Source organism: Mobula birostris, chromosome 4 (assembly GCF_030028105.1).
Source record: "Mobula birostris isolate sMobBir1 chromosome 4, sMobBir1.hap1, whole genome shotgun sequence".
Lineage (NCBI taxonomy): Eukaryota > Metazoa > Chordata > Chondrichthyes > Myliobatiformes > Myliobatidae > Mobula > Mobula birostris.
In genome coordinates this window covers 66,420,447-66,438,347 of record NC_092373.1, presented here as the reverse complement: position 1 = coordinate 66,438,347, position 17,901 = coordinate 66,420,447, and the positions used below count along the sequence as shown (strand labels likewise).

Here is a 17,901-nt window from a genome sequence, read left to right as displayed (position 1 = left end):
TTTTGTTCCCAGATGAGCTCAATGCCTTTTATCCTCTCTTTGCCTGTCAAAACATCTTCACAAACTCAGACAATCCCTGATGACCCTGTGATTTCAGTCTCTGAGGCCTGCGTGAGACCTTCAGGAGGGAGAACCCATGGAAAAGATGGGGCTTTTGGCCAAGTACTGAAAACCTGTGCTGAACAGCTGGCTGGAGTGTTCACTGATATCTTTAACTTCTCACATTGGCAGACTGCGATACACACCTGCTTCAAGCAGGCTCCAATTATACTGGTGCCTAAAAGGAGTGTGGTAACCTGCCTCAATGACTATCATCCAGTAGCACTTACATCCACTACGACGAAGTGCTTTGAGAGGTTGGCAATCAAACATATCAACTCCTGCCTGAGACGCAACTTGTTTCCATTCCAACTTGCCTCCTGCACAATGGGTCCACAGAAGTTGTCATTTCACTAGGTCTTCACTCTACATGGAATATCTGGACAGTAAAGATGCAAACATCAGGATGCTCTTCATTGACTATAGGCTGCCATTCAATACTATCATTCCCTCAAAAGCTCCAAGACATAGGCCTCATTACCTTCTTGTGCAACTAGATCCTTGATTTCCTCACTTGCAAACTCCTGTCAGTTTGGATTGCCAACATCTGCACAATCACCATCAGCACAGTGTACCATAAGGCTGTGTGCCTCGCCCCCTACTCTACCCACTATGTACTGTGAGGTTGTGCACAGCTCCAGTGCCGTATTTAAGTTTGCTGATGACATCACTGTCATTGGCCAAATCAAGGGTGGTGACAAATCAGCATACAGTATAGGAAGGAGATTGAAAATTTGACTGAGTAGTGTCACAACAACCTCTCACTTAATGTCAGCAAAGGTAGTTGATTATTGACTTCAGGAGGAGCAATTTGGAGGTCCATGAGCCAGTCCTCAGCGGCGGATCAGATACGAACAGCGTCAGCAATTTAAATTCCTTGGTGTTATCATGTCAGAGGATCAGTTCTGGGCCCAGCACATGAATGCCGTTACAAAAAAAAAGCACTGCAGCACACCTACTGTCTTGTAAGTTTTTAAAATGTTTGTCATCTAAAACTTTGACAAACTTCTATAGATGTGCGGTGGAGAGAGTATGGTGACTGGTTGCAACACAGTCTGGTATGGAAACACCAGAGCCCCTGAACAGAAAAGCCGACAAAAAGTTGTGGATACAGCCCAGCCTTTCACAGGTAAGGCACTCCCCACTGTTGAGCACGTCTAGGTGGAGCACCGTTGCAGGAAAGCAGCACCTAACACCAGGGATCCTCACAATCCAGGCCACGTTCTCTTCCTGCTGCTGACATCAGGGAGGTACAGGAGTCACCAGGTTCAGGAACAGTTATTACCCCTCAACCATCAAGCTGTCAAACCAGGGGGGATAACTTCACTCACCTCAACACTAAACTATGACCTGTGGACTCATTTTAAAGGACTCTTCATCTCATGTTCTTGATATTTATTGCTTATTTACTTATTATTGGTTGTATATGATAACACATATGTACTTTGATAATAAATATATTTTGAATTTTGATTTGAAGTGATATTCGGTTTAATAGAATGTCTGCGTGTTTCATTAAAATACCAGCAGCTACAGTAAATTATGAGATTTTCAGTATTTTATGCTGTAGATTTTAACGGCTCATTTGCTCCCATATTATGTTTCTCTGCATTGCTCATTGATTAAGAAACAAGGCAGAAAGCTCGAAATAACTTTCAGTCCTTCTAATCAGATCTAGCAAGTGAGATGTAGGTCAGTTGAGATCATGATTCCTCTATCATTTAATACCCTTGACAATGTAAACACCTGTGTGAATAGGTATAGCTCACCTCATGACTGATGATTCTGCGGAGAATTTGTAACTCCCTCCTCATTAACCAACCTGTCCCTGATCTCTAAGCCTACATATTGAAATTCTGAAGTCAGTGACAAGCTATTACTGAGATGGCAGTGAATCAAATCACCTGCTCGATTACTAGCCTCAGTGCCATGTCTCGGGTGGAGCACTGGATGTACTTTGTATTTGGCTCCTCTGCATTACATCCGCCAAAGGATGTGGAGGCAAATATATTTTTAATTCACTCTGCTTTACTTGTTTAACTTTCTGATAGTCAAATGAAACCATTCAGAAGCCTTTGAAACAAGGAGCTGTTAGTAGGTCATAAATGTGGTCTGTGGAAGAAACCAGGATGTACTACCAGCCTGTTCTGCTTCTTGGGATGCCACTCAGTCAGCGATTCTTATTCTAATCAGGTGAGTTCAGACAGACTCCTCAGGGAGTCATTTCGGGTAGCAGACCGCATCTGTTGTGATCAGACCAATACGATTTCAATTTCAATTTCTTTTTGAATGATTGCTGTATGTGTTTCTGACTATTCTCTAAAAACCTCTGCTAACATACATGCTCCTCATTGTCTATCTAACTAATCCACCAATTGTTTTTTCTATACTGTAAGCACTTTCTTGAGTTCATCTAATCTCTTGTACTGATGTTTCCTCTCTCACTTTAATGAACAACATCCATGACCTTCTCTTCCATTTGTGGCCCAGATTAGAATAGGAACTTGTACTGCAAGGTTTCAAAGAACAGAAGTCAATACTGAATAATTAATTGAATAATTGAAAACTAAAAACAATAATTGAGCATTAATCATTCTCCCAAACAAAGACTGGGCTATAACTACTTTATTTTGTATGCACTTTCTGTGCAGTTTTTGTAACTATTATTTTACAATGTACAAACTAGGTACAAAAGATTCTCAAGACCATAAATAAATGACATAAGTTACATGTACCTAAAATTCAAATAAAAAAAATACAAAATAACACAGCAAAAAAAATCTATGCCTAACTCATCAAAGGTATAAAGTAAAGTATTGGACTGTTAGAAGAATTCCAGTTTGAACTAAATTAAAATATGCTGTACACTTTTATTCAGAAGACCACACACAGTCTTGTACTTATCCAATCAGGTCCAAGCAGGAATACAAAAAATAGATCTATGTCATTTGTTTAAAATTAGCATTTAAGAGAATACTGCTTAAGACAGAAGAACGTGAAATGTAAATGAAAATATCAGTTACAGTTGACGATAACTTTGAAAGAATTATGTCATAATTGTCACACACTATAACAAAAATGTGCACCAAGCTGTAAAAATTTCTACCAAAATGTTCTGAAAGAAAAATGAGCAGGTGTTGAATAAGAAATTTTTGACATGATCAAATGTATACCAAACGACAGTGGCACAATTTGAAAAACTACTTCAATAAAACACACGTGTACAGCTCAGTGACAGGTCTGGGGATCTGGTCCTATATAACAAATTCCATACATTTTTAATAGCTAATAATAGTATTTTGAACAGGTTGTCACATTAGGCGTAGCAGTGACATGCAGAAGTCCACAATGTTTAGTTATCTTACACACTACATTCCACTTGTGATTTTCCAGAACAGATGCTGAACTTTGTACACTTCAGAGTTTTCTTTTTTTTTGCTTTGAATTTGGGCTTGTCTGAAGCTGGTGTTTTTGAAGCTGAGTTCCTTCTTTGGATCTGATCTTCGTGGGAATAGCTACTGTGGGATTTTCCATGTTCATTGTTGTTCCTAGTTCTGAGTTCCCAGTGCTTACATGAGGTTATTAGGCAGTTCATTCAGATCTAAAGCAAAGCAAGGGATAATTAATGCTTCTTTTGCATAGTGCAGTAATGATGATTATATATTATATTTAAAGATTAAATCAATTTTGTTTAGTTAATCATTGTTTTAAATCAATCTTTATAGAATATTGTTCATAAGAAACAATTTTATCAGCTACATTTAATCCCCAGTTTGTCATCAATCAATGTCACTACATTTAACCACAATGGGTTCACACCATGTGATGTACTTTTCCATTAAAATATATTTGCATTATCGTAATCAACTTTTAAAGGGAACTTATTTTACATAATAACTCCTAGTTGTAGCCACTAATACACCAGGTTTATGTATTTTGTGAAGGGCCCTGGCAATGAAATAAATCATCTCATTTGTTAAACATGATGCAGTCTATTTAGATCAGATGCATTAAGACTTCGAGAATGCTTAGCATCCACCCTGGCATGGACAAATACATGGAGGATATACCTGGAGCCCTGGAACTTGAGGTAGGCTTCCCTCCTTCCTGGAAAAGATCTCCATCTAATAAGCCTTGATTTAATTGGGGTTTGAAGATTTGCTGAACCATTTAGACTTACAAATATTTAACTCTAATAGTACCTCTATTAAACTTCCTGTGATATCTTGCTTTTAATTGAAATTCAACTCTTGCAACTAATTAAGCATGAATTATTCTGCTGTAAATAAGCCAAAATACTTGCTCCAAAATTTTTGTCCTTAAACATAAGTAGTTGGCTTCAACAAAATCAGATAAGCTAAGCCACATAAAATGGGGGGGGGGGGGTTGCGGTGGCTGTGTAATTTACTTCAGCCCAAGGAGGTAATTAACCTACTATTGCTTTAGTTGGAAAGCAGAAAATTCATCCATCTCTGATCATCATTTATTTGAAAAACACTTATGATGACCCTCCTCCAGTGCGTCCACAAGCTCTCGCTGACTCACTGAAGAGCCTGTTGCCATTCAGTTAAGGAAAGGCTCATTAAATGTGACACTAGATGCCAATGGATTATTCCAATGGGAGAAAAGCTCAGAGAGTTGTATTTGTTTGAACTGCTTTGTTTATTCAATGAACATACACCAGTTTGCCCTGGCTTTAGTATGGACTGAATGTAGACAGTTGGACTGTCATATCCATGGTAAACCCTGGCCAGTGGAGGTCTCCATGTACCAGTTGCTTTGAGTGATCTAATTTCTCTATTTTTTTTTGGTGGAAGGAAGGAGAGAAATTTTATAAATAGATAAAATTTCAAATGGAATGTCAAAATTCATTACCTAACAGTTACATAAAAGAACAAAAGGGAATTGATATGATTATTGCACAAAAAACTGTGTTCCATTCTGACCCATTTAATTTGCAAAAATATAATGGACTAAGTGCTCCAATGATTTTCATTAAATTAAGAATGATTGACTGTTTTCAGATGCGCTAGTGGTTTCTGAGAAGCGATTTACAAAGCACTTAGATCAAGCTGGCCACCTTCACCTGCCAGCCTGGCCTCCTTTTCTTGATGAAGTTGAGCACCTCCTCCTGTAGGCAGCATATGGTTGGTGGGACGCACATGTAAAAACTTCATCAGAGGAGAGTTGGAAGCATTTCAAACATCACACTGGATAGAAAAGTGGATCCAGAAAGATGTCGCAGCAATTAGCTGGCCTAGAAATTTTTATTTTATTATCTATTTATTGAGATACAGCATGGAATACGCCCTTAGGTCCTTCGAGCTGTGCAGCCTAACAGTCCCCTAGTTTAATCCTCCCTAATCATGGGACAATTTATCATGATCAATTAACCTACCAACCAGTATGCCTTTGGACTATGGGAGGGAACCAGAGCACCTTGAGAAAACTCACACGGTCATGAAGAGAACATACAAACTCCTTACAGGCAGTGGCAGGAAAGCATATAAAATGGGTGGTGTGAGGCTGATGTTTTCTTTTTGTGAGGATGTGCTACTGAAAATTATACCCTGCATTAAGACAAAAGGTGTTTTATATACAAGAACAGGTCTTGCATGATTATTAACCTCATTACTGTTCCCTCCATAGTGACTGTCACTGGGAAATGAGTGGAGGTTCTGGTTCTCGCAGAAAGATGGTCATGACACACCTAGTCTGTTCTGCAAGAGCATGTACCATCAGATTGATATGTATGTGCAAATGCAATGCGTGGAAAAGGCACAACTTTGAAAGGAAAAGATGCCTAATGCAATCGGATGGTGCTGTGCATGTTCAGACACCTTCATGCATTGCCCTGTCCTTTAAGAATCCGTGTAAGAATCAATGTTTAGAAATAAATTCACCAACTTTCAAAAGATTATGTTTGTGATGACTCAGTTGTCAAAGTAATTTTTACCTCATTATCTTTTGTAGTTGGTTGCAATAAATTCACTCCATTGTTAATTGGTATTTCCTTAGTCCACATTTGATGGTCCTCCATTCCAAAAAATTATTTAGACACTTCTGGATGGAAGAATTTGCCACTATACTTGTGTTAGGCTCATTCTAAGTTACATGACAGTTTAAATCACTGTATTTCATAACTGTAATCCTCAGGTCTGCCTGCTCAATTCAGCAAAGTTTTGGAAGAACATAGTGGCAGTTTACAGAAATCTCCACATATGACGCAGTCATTGGAAGGGCATTGTTATTCATGATGCACCGCAAGTCAAGATTGTATCTGCAGGAATGTCTTGGGAGAGCTTCAAATCAGCTTTTCAAATCCTTCATTAGCAAGCCATGTGGGAAAAGTAATCTTCAATCCAGTGATTATTCAAAAAGGACTGAAATGTGGTATGAGTAATGGTATTAATAGATTGGCTCCTTTGTGATTGTTCATCCAAGAGAAACAGGAATTTAAAAACAAATATACTGTACATCCAATCCAGTTTCCTCTTATCAGGACGAAGGTCTCTATAAGTCATACGATGGTCATGAAGTTCAGCATTCTGTCCTCAAATCAGGCAAAATCACTGACAAAATATCCGTATATCAAAGGGCAACAATGAAGTAAAAAGTGCAGTTCTTTTCCTGTTAAAGTGCATGAATGAGGTAAACTAATTTCATTGAGTTTTTCAAATGGCTCAGACAGGAACCATTCTTCCCTGCATCTGTTGCACCTGGGCCCTCATTCCCTGGACGCTGCTCAGGATCTTGTTCTGGTGCACCATTGTTGTGATTCCAATGCGGACCAGGTCACTATAGAAACAAATAGTAAATGACAAGAGTCAATATATTGTTCTTTCAAAAGCATTTTATATATTCCTTAATATAACAGAAGATGCATGGAGATTGCAATTTTCTACAGGTCTGCCATTTATTTTCATTTAGATTTTCAGTAAAATTGTCCTCATGAAAGGATTCTATCTTTAGGCAGTTTTTGCCATTTGCAGCAAACTTACAAGGCAATTTACCAACAAAAGAAAATCTGCAGATGCTGGAAATCCAAGCAATACACTTTTGTTTTTTAATCCCATAGTAATGAATTCCAGTCCTTTGGTTGGAAGTACTAAGTAAGTAGAAACTACAATCCATGTACTTGGATTCAACATGCTAAATGCCATTAACAACTGAAGACAGAATCTATATTCCCCTTACCTTGGAAATGTAAGCTCATGGCCCACAGGCTGGGCTGAAAGGGACTAGACAATACTCTAGCCATGGTAGTATTAATGTAGTGAATAAGCTATGGGGTTTGAATTCCACTGTGGCAGATAGAGGATTTAAATTCAAATACTGAAATAAAGTTAGTCTCAAATTGGTAACCATAAAACCACCAGATTGCCATTTAATACCAAAACATCTTCCTTTTAATCACTGCTTTTAATGGCAGGAAATCTCTCACTTTTACCTGCTATTGACCACAATACAAGGCTCAACCCTCGAATGTGGTTGACATTTAACTTGCTGCAGTTCAAGAGTCATCAAGCAAGGACAATCAATGCCTTCACTGTCAATGTTGTTCCTATCCCCTGAAGGGGGTGGGGGTCAGTGGCAAGGAGAAACTTGAGTCAGGGTGCTACAATTGTCTTAGTAACAGTGCTTAGTCCGGATGAAGTGTCTAGGCCTGAAACGTTGACTGCGTATTTCTTTCCATAGATGCTGCCTGACCTGCTGAGCTCCTTCAGCATTTTGTATGTAACTCTGGATTTCCAGCAGCTGTAGAATACTGTATTTACAATTAGCAGTAGTGCTCTGTCTTCTGAAGCCATATATGTATTTGAACACTAATTTGAGCTGATACTTTGTGTTGTAATGGAGATGTACAACTGATAAATCATGTCTTTCAGATTTAATATTGAACAAAGCCCAACCTATCCTTCCAGGTAAAAGATACCATGAAAATAACCAAATGCCATACTAGGTCTACAGTGAATGCAATCTTACTGGCTCTCCAATCGGCCTTGAATCACCTGGACAATAGTAATACTTCTGTAATAGTCTCCCCAGCATCAAGGACACCTTCAAAATGTGATGCCTCAGGATGTCGGCATCCATCACCCAGAATGTGCCCTCTTCTCATTGCTATCATCAATGAGGTACAGGAGCCTGAACACTTAAGGCTGATTTACACTTGTGCCTACGCAAGTGGCCTCCGCCGTTGTGAGCATTTATACTTATGCGTTGGTGTGTTTGCGTCATGCTGCAATTCACTGCTAAAACGCTAGTTGGCGATGGGGTTTCTATGCCACTGTGTTGCGTTTCTTCGTGTTGAAACTTAACACGAAGAAACTCAAACTTCAAACAATGGAGACTGAAAACTGAAGGAGGGTGAATTTTCTGTGCTTCTCCGGCCACTGAGAGACATGGATGAGGAAATGCATTTCAAATATTTTCGGATGTCGGCAGGTAGACTTGACAATTTGGTTCATCGTCTCCAACCATTTATTTCACATATGGCGTCAAGCACAGGGTCCTCCGTAATTTCAGAGGTCTGTAAAGGTTTATGGAAAGCATTGCAGCCAGAGTTCCTTTCCTGCCCTTCATTTGCCCAATGGGAAGCTATTGCAGCGTAGGATGACATGCAATGCTACCAAGCGGACCAATCACAGTTGTCTCAGTCTGCGTCGCCGCGATGCGTAGTTACATTTTTGGGAGAGGTGTGCGTCAGGCTACGGCGTAGATACAGTTCATGGCTACGCCGTACCTGCAGCGCACATCTGACACACAAGTATAAGTCAGGCTTTACACTCAATGTTTCAGGAATAGCTTCTTCCCCTCCACCATCAGATTTCTGAATGGACAATGGACCCATGAACATTACCTCAGTAATATTTTTCCTCTCTTTTGCACTACTTACCTTCGGCCTTTAGGCTCTATAATGGGTCAACCTATAGCTGGGGAAGTGATGACACCCTTCCTGTTAGACTGTTTGAGGTAACTTATTTTTTATTCTTTCTTACTTCTCTTCTTATATTTGTATACTTGTCATCCTACTGTGACACTGTAATTTCCTTTGGGATCAATAAATATCTATCTACTTATTTAATTTAAATTTTATATATACTTATTGTAATTTATAATTTTATTATTACATATTGCAATGTACTGCTGCTGCAAAACAACAGATTTCACGACATATGCCAATATTATTAAACTTGATTCTGATAGGGCCAAAGAAATCTTTTTGGTTCTTGGGCAAATATTTAACTTTCAAACTGCACCATCTGAAGCAGATGAATTGGTCATTTATCTCACTGATGCTAGTGGAACCATGTATGTAAATTAGCTGCCACATTTGCCTCCATTACAAGACTGTCAACAATTCAAAGAGTGTATTTGGATGACTTAAGTTCATTTAAGAAGTTATCCAAGTCCCTGTACTTTCTGATTAAGTTCAAGCAAATTACTGTTGAGGAATACAACTTCCCTTTCTATTATCTAGTTCAAATATGAACAGTTACATAGAGATTCTCATGTATCTATTTTACTCCAGAAGAAACTCAGCAGCTTACTGTATCAGTAACTATGAGAGCCAGTATGAGAGCTACTCAAAAGTAGTTAGTGCGTGAATTCTTTTACGGCCGTCCATCAGGTGGGGTGGTTCTTCTGTCTTCAAATATTTGGTGTAGCATTTAAAAATGTATTGAATCTCCCATGGCAAATACACATTTCATTCCAATCACCATACAAGTGTTAGTACTTACTCTTGGTTCATGTGTACTACAGACTCTAGAGAGGTGTATCCTGCTGCTGTGAAGTTATCTTTGTATCTATCCATCTTAATAACCTGAAGCCAGTCATCAACAGAATCCAAAGCAGAGAAGTCAGGTGTGCCTGGGTCTAACAAAGCAGTGGAGGGCCTATTGGGAAAGAAAATGAATATATCTTTTAAAAAAATCATGAAATATAATGGTTTGAGAAAGGACTTCCCTACCCAATACATCTACATTATACACTACTAGGTGAAGAAGTTGTATTAATGTGTAGGATTTGTTAAATTCTGGAGTAAATTGCCAATTTATGCAGACAGCACTGATATGCTCTTTTATTTCCCAAAAAGCTGGCAAAGTGCTTGGTTCTGATCGCAATCATAGAATATAAAATTTATTTGGAATATTCAGTGAGCTCCTTGTCACACTCACAGCCTGAGTCAAGCACTGGGAGCATACAGATCTCCTGCTTAATTAGCAAAGAAGTCCACCACCTTCCATGGAAGAGTCTACAGTTCCTCCATGAACCTCATCATTCACCTCAACCCACAAACCAAATCAACCTCAACCTCAACAAATAACCTGAAAAAAATGCAGACAGATCCTACAAAGGTTTGCTTTTTATAGATGGCAGCACTGGGAATTCCAAAAACAGTCTATAAAATTAACATTTATTTAGCTCCTCTGTTAAACATAATTCCCCTTTTTGTAACATTATGTCTTAAAACTTTAATAACAGTAACCATCAGTATTATATTCTTTGATGTACTCTTAATTATAAAGAACTGGAAGTCAGGGCTTTCTACTAATAATACTGGAAAGTAAATTATAGAAATCTTATTAAGCTGAGCATTACAAGTTAATTTTATAATCTGCTAGCACAACAGGCACCTTCCTTCCCATAACCTCTTTCAGAATGGCTTAATAATGATTAATGAGGAAAGAAAGCATAAAATTTGTGTTTCTATTGATAACATCCTGCTCATTTATTGTTAAGCAGAAGTGTAGGGCCTTTGAGGCAAGCAGTAATTCAGTTGAATACAGTTCAGCAATCGGCTTAATATTCATCTGAATACCTCCTTCGGCTCTTTTGAATGATTAACCTGCATAATATGAATGCATTGTGGGCTCCTGGTCTGACACATTTAAATCAATTTGAAAAAAGATGTGCCAACTAATAGCCCCAAAGTAACACACACAAAATGCTGAAAGAAGTCAGCAAGTCAGGAAGCATCTATGGAAATGAATAAAACAGTCGATGTTTTGGGCCAAGACCATTCATTAGGACTAGACAGCAAGGGGGAAGATGCCAGAATAGCTCCAAGGTAGCTATTACCTATTGAACTCATGTAAAGGTCAATCATATCTAGTAATAATCTGTAACAGCACCAGCAAAGAACCTTGTGGTATTTCTCTCAGTGTTATGATTTGGAAAGACATCCACTATGTTGGTAATCACCGCAATCATTTCATTGCGTACAAAATAAGTAAATAATACTAAAACATTTGATATAGGACAACTGCCCCATTCTAATTAAATGTTGAATTTTATTTTTAATTGTTATATTCTTTAATTAAGGACTATTTTAAAGAATTAAATACTTAATTTGAGAGACGTTGAAGGACTGAAATGTATTAAGCAATAATACATTTTGCTTTATTGCTTTATCCAGAGAAATACAGTCAATTTGCACATAGCAAGTTCACATGAACAGTAATGTCATTACGAAGACAACCTGTTTTAACAACGTTGCCTAAGGTGTAAAGATTGAATAATTTCCCTAGCCTTTCTCCAAAGAATACTCTGGGATCCTTACATCTATTTGACAGAGGAAACTGAATTTTCTGGGACTTAGGCCTCTGAAGTAGGACTTCGGAGTCTGAAGAAAAGAAGGCTAAACTGAAGTGAGCTTTGAGGAGCATGAGAGTGAAAACAATGTTTGCATTCATTTTAACTTTGCAGCAGAAACAGTAAGAACTACTATCTTGGTTACCTTGATCAGAATCATCAGCTGAATATTTTAATTCATTAGATGTAGCATAATTAGAAATAAGCAATTGAAAGTGACAATTGCAAAATTAAAAGTCAATAATAAGCGACTTGCAGAGAAAAATCTTAGATCTATCTTTACATGTAACACTTTATAATACTGACCTTGTATTCTCATTCACTGCTGTTCTTTTTAAGCTGCTTGGATTTCGAATCAGCTTGTCCAATATGTTGACAATCTGCACAAACTTGGGCCTGTCATTGCGTTCCTTTTGCCAGCAATCCAGCATTAACTGATGAAGGGAGACGGGGCAATCCATGGGAGGTGGCAATCGGTAACCTTCCTCTATCGCTTTAATCACCTGCAATAGCAACAAATTATTAAAGAGTGGTTCAGACCTTCTGGCCCTTCAAGTCTGCTCCAAGATTCTGGGTGCCCACCTGCCTTAGCTCTAAATTTCCTGCAATATCTCCATTTCTTGATAACTCAAAAGTTTATTGATCTCTGTTTTGAATGAACCCAGCAAAAAAACCTTGGGTATAAGATTACAAATCAGCACCACCTGCTGTGTGAAGAAATCTCTTCTGTCTCAATCTTAAAATACCTGTCTCTCATTCTGAGAGTGTAATCGCTGATTCAGGACTTTACAGCTAAGGAAGAATTGTTTCTATATCTAGGCTGTCGGGCCCTGTAAGAATTTTGTAACTCTGATTGAGATAATTTTTAATTCTTCTGAGTTCTCCAAAGAATACAGACAGGCCTGCCTCCTCACATGGTAAACCCTCCGTCCCTTGATATGGTCTGATGAATATTTGTTGCTCTCCCTCTATGGCAACCAAATTCATTGGGTTTAAATCAATTTTTCTGACTTTGTATTCACATTCTAACTTACTTCTGTATGAACTGGTTCATGTCAGATGTAAAGAAGTTATCAGTGTTAAGTTATCCACTCTAGGATTTGTTTGCTCTCCTTGTACTTATTTTCCTGATGACTATACCCATGCAAGATGAGCACCAACAGATCAGTGTGGTATCTCAACTAATCACATGTAGCTATAGACCAGGACGCTTTCACGCCCACCCCCCACCTCCATGGTAACTAAAACTAGCTGGATTTACGGAGTGCAATGAAGAAAGGCAGGTTGACAGCAAAAGAGCTAGCTGAAGGAAACAATTCCAGAGGACTGAACCTTACTGGCTTACGTCACTGCAATTCACAAGCATAGCACACACCAATGGATAACACAAAGTCTTCCCTGCTCATGTGACTGAATCCCACAACACTTACTGTTTTTGTCCATTCCATGACTGAAATAAGAAGCATTTCCATTGAGTAATTAACCAGAGAGCATAAATCTAGCAATTTAGGAGAAAAAAAATTGTTATGAAGCATGCTATTAGCATCTGACACACTCCACTAATAACAGTGAAGAGAAGAAAATCTATAATACCTTTTCAAATGATAATGAATACCTAGAAGTAACACACAATTTGCTGGAGGAACCTAACGAGCTGAGCAATATTTTTTTTTATTTAGAGATGCAGCACAGTGCACTCTTCCAGCCCAATACACTCTCGTTGCCTAGTTACATTCATGTGACCAATTAACCTGCCAACACACATAAAAGTTGCTGGTGAACGCAGCAGGCCAGGCAGCATCTGTAGGAAGAGGTGCAGTCGACGTTTCAGGCCGAGACCCTTCATCAGGACTAACTGAAGGAAGAGTGAGTAAGGGATTTGAAAGTTGGAGGGGGAGGGGGAGATCCAAAATGATAGGAGAAGACAGGAGGGGGAGGGATGGAGCCAAGAGCTGGACAGGTGATAGGCAAAAGGGATACGAGAGGACCATGGGACAGGAGGTCCGGGAAGAAAGACAAGGGGAGGGGGACCCAGAGAATGGGCAAGGGGTATATTCAGAGGGACAGAGGGAGAAAAAGGAGAGTGAGAGAAAGAGTGTGTGTATAAAAATAAGTAACAGATGGGGTACGAGGGGGAGGTGGGGCATTAGCGGAAGTTAGAGAAGTCAATGTTCATGCCATCAGGTTGGAGGCTACCCACTCTCCTTTTTCTCTCTCTGTCCCTCTGAATATACCCCTTGCCCATCGTCTGGGTCCCCCCCCCCTTGTCTTTCTTCCCGGATCTCCTGTCCCATGATCCTCTCATATCCCTTTTGCCTATCACCTGTCCATCTCTTGGCTCCATCCCTCCCCCTCCTGTCTTCTCCTATCATTTTGGATCTCCCCCCCCCCCTCCAACTTTCAAATCCCTTACTCACTCTTCCTTCAGTTAGTCCTGACGAAGGGTCTCAGCCTGAAACGTCGACTGCACCTCTTCCTAGAGATGCTGCCTGGCCTGCTGCGTTCACCAGCAACTTTTATGTGTGTTGCTTGAATTTCCAGCATCTGCAGAATTCCTGTTGTTTGCGAATTAACCTACCAACCCATCTTTGGAACATGGGACGGAACTGGAGCACCCAGAGGTAATCCATGCTGTCACAAGGAGAATGTACAAACTCCTTACGGACAGCAGTGGGAGTTGAAATTGAGTTGCTAGTGCTGTAACTGTGTTACCATAAGAACTATGCTACCTACTGTACATCGGTGGGAGATTTTAAATTGTTGATGTTTCGGGTTGAATGCAGCATTTCAACCCAAAACATCAATAACTTATTTTTTTCCATAAATGCTACTTGACGCAATGAGTTCCTCTAGCAGATTGTTTGTGCCTCAGGTTTACAGCATCTGCAGTGTCTTATATCTTGGAAGTGAATACCTGTTTGATTAAGGAAACTATTACATTAAACATTCTGAGGCACAGGTTAAGGAAATTGGCTGAAGTGAAAATCTATCTCAGCCACACACACAAAATGCTGGAGGAACTCAGCAGGCCAGGCAGCATCTATAGCAAAGAATAAACAGTCGTTGTTTCGGCCTGAGGCCCTTCATCAGGACATTCCGTGTGTGTTGCTTGGATTCACTGCATCTGCAGATTCTCTCGTCTTTGAGCTACCTCAGCCAATGGGTGCACACGGCCAGAATGTCTGCTTTACCTTCCTGTTTAGTTTTCATGGAAAGGGTGCAGCTCCTTTAAAAAAACACACCCAAAGGAATCAAATTGACCACATTTCATTGGAGTGATTTCCTATGATGCTCTGTTGAAGAGTAGCAGGGGTAGACAAGATCAGGTGTCACTACAAAATGCTGATTTTTTTTTGCGCTTATGTTTAGCAAGTTACCAATTTAGTAAAAGAGTTGAAGCTTAAACACAAAGAGGCCAGCTAAAGCATTGTTAGAAAGTTGTTTTTCATTACATTTTCTGGAAGCGTTTAAGGAAACGATTCTCATTGGTGACCAGACTAGACCTGAGATGTGGAGGGCAGCCAGCTGTTTGGCAGGAATATCTGTTTTAATGTCTCAATATGTTCCAGTTTTGAGGACCAACAGGTCATTAGAAAATGCAGAGTGTTACTTACAGGTGTACAGTCTTTTGCTGCACACCTATTGGGAAAGGTGAGAGCTTTTGGAATGGAACCCAAGAGTTTCTGAGCCACTTTGTCAAGTCTTCAGTTATATACATTTAAGATTTATTTGAACATTATTTAATGGTTTACCTAAAAAAGTGTGGTCCTATGGTTTAGATCTTATTTTAGGAGTCACCAGAAGAGTGGGAATGTTTGCTGTCTTGCAAGGAGAAAGGGGAGAAAGCTCCTAGGACATCAAAGCAGTATAGTGGTTAGCACAATGCTTTACAGTACAGGTGACTTGGGCTCAATTCCCACCACTGCCTGTAATGAGTTTGTACGTTTTCCCCGTGACTGTGTGGGTTTCCTCTGGGTACTCCGGTTTCCTCCCAAAGTCCAGAGATGTACCAGTTGGTAGGTTAATTGGTCATTGTAAATTGTCTTGTGATCAGGCTAGGGTTAAATCGGAGGATTGCTGGGCAACACAGCTTGAAGGGCCAGAAGGGCCTATTCCGTGCTGTATTTCAATAAATAAATAAACATGAGGCATCTGCTATAGGAGAGAGGGATGGAAGGACAAAGTAAATTCCCACCCCCGCAAGAACAGGACTTCCATTCCTTTCAGAAATTCCTCCACCTGCAGCTTCGGAGTCATCCTGAAACTGCTGATTTAAGGCAGCAGTAGACTAGACATCAGTGAGGTGCGTTTGTGGAGATGGATATGTCACTCCACAACAATAACACCTGATCATCTGTATGTTATATCTGCAGGAATATCTGTTTTACTATCTCAATATGCTCAAGTTATGATGACCAACTGTTCGGAACAAAAAAGATTTTCAAATCGGTATGTCTTATTAGTGCAGCACCAATTGGAGACAGCTTCCAACCTTTTATCCTAAAAAAATAATAGACTCAAATTAAACAAACTTACGTCTTGATTGGACATATCCCAGTAAGGCCGCTCTCCATAGGACATAACCTCCCACATCACAATCCCATAACTCCAAACATCACTTGCTGAGGTAAACTTGCGATAAGCAATTGCTTCAGGTGCTGTCCACCTGATTGGGATCTTTCCGCCCTGTAAACAAGAATTTGATCATCAGTTAGAAGGCAAACGTTTGTTGTGCTGCCTCTGGTCATTTGATCATCTTACCCTGGCTTCCAGCACAAAGATCCAATTGTTGAGCTAGGTGAGTGTGGCCTTACCCGTGTGGTATACGCTGCCTCTGGATCATCTTCCAGAACTCGGGACATGCCAAAATCAGAAACTTTGCAGACTAAATTACTGTTCACAAGAATATTCCGAGCAGCCAAATCTCGGTGCACATAGCTCATATCAGAGAGGTACTTCATTCCTGAGCCAATTCCGCGCAGCATTCCCACCAGCTGAATAACGGTGAACTGGCCGTCATTCTTCTGTAAACAACACAAATCAAGTTCACTTCTACAATAATAGAGCAGGACTACATCTTAGAAAGAGTCATTTCCCAAAAAAAATGCATTTTCTTCAGAGCCTGACAATGACTTACCCTGAGGAATGCATCCAGAGATCCATTTTCCATGTATTCAGTTATGATCATTACCGGTTTACCTAGAGTTTCAAACAAAATGGAATTATTTGCCAAACATTTCCATTAATGAGATGAAAATGAGATACAGAGAATTACATTGGCTGTACTGTCATTTATCATGATAGATCTAATTTAATTAAAAACGCCACAATCTATGCCCTAGATGCATAGAAGTCTGGATGATTTATTGAATAACACGTTGGACACCATCTGTCAGATTAACCCTTACTAGTTATATATTTGCAAGGTCTTGTGTAATTTAGAGAATGTCTCTGGAGTTTAGCTGCTTGAAAGAAGTTCGTCTTTCCTTCCCATTCTTTACGCCGACTCTAGGGATCATAATTACACCTTTTTAGGACATGACATGTTGCCACAAATTGATTTCACAGGTCCTTCTTGAAGCTGTATCTACTCACTGGGGCTATTTTCCACTCTGGCACTAATAATAAAAAGTGGAAGAAAAATCAGATAAGAATATACTCGGTTGCTGATCTCTGACTGTCAATTTAACAAGTGTACAAACAGTAAAACTGTGCTACTACAATGGGGAATAAGGCATTAAAAATTTAGATGCCAGTGGTTGTTCACTGAAGTCACTAAGCAAAACCTGCTGTCCAAATCAAATGTAGTTTAATTTTACACATGTAGTTCCTGATACATTACTGAAGATAATTATTTTAAGATTCTATTTAAATGCACTATAAGCTACCCCAACTCTAAATTGTTCATTTGGAATTTAGTTAGCAAGACACCAGTAGTCCTAAGCAGAAACATCTATTCTTCATGTGCAGAAGTGGCCTGTGTCTGCTCGCCGACTATTGACAATGAGAGGCATCACAATAGATGTAACCCTGTCCACACCTTATATTTACAAACTCAGTCACCAGATAGTAAGTGGATACAGGAATGTGACTAATCTGGCTCTTCTTCCCTCCTCCCCCACATTCTCACAACCTCAATTCAGGAGTGCCAAAATCCTGCTGGATTACACAGGTCTACCCAGCTCAATACCACAGCAGACT

The 17,901-nt window shown here is 39.5% G+C and overlaps 1 protein-coding gene across 2 annotated transcripts in view; it reads right to left on the bottom strand.

Annotated features, from left to right (window-relative positions):
• Nucleotides 1-2,718: 2,718 nt before the first annotated feature.
• Nucleotides 2,719-17,901, bottom strand: part of LOC140196382 (ephrin type-A receptor 4) — a 131,627-nt gene continuing 116,444 nt past the window's right edge. The window contains exons 12-18 of one of the 2 annotated variants that reach the window (XM_072255493.1): nt 16,838-16,899; nt 16,515-16,724; nt 16,237-16,386; nt 12,007-12,203; nt 9,846-10,001; nt 6,056-6,897; nt 2,719-3,700 (exon numbers count right to left, since the gene is read on the bottom strand). In XM_072255493.1, the coding sequence (XP_072111594.1) occupies nt 6,783-6,897; nt 9,846-10,001; nt 12,007-12,203; nt 16,237-16,386; nt 16,515-16,724; nt 16,838-16,899 (890 nt within the window). In that variant the 3' untranslated portion in view covers nt 2,719-3,700; nt 6,056-6,782. Of the gene's footprint in view, nt 3,701-6,055; nt 6,898-9,845; nt 10,002-12,006; nt 13,199-16,236; nt 16,387-16,514; nt 16,725-16,837; nt 16,900-17,901 lie in introns of those variants that run through there. The other variant, XM_072255494.1, reaches the window with a different exon arrangement.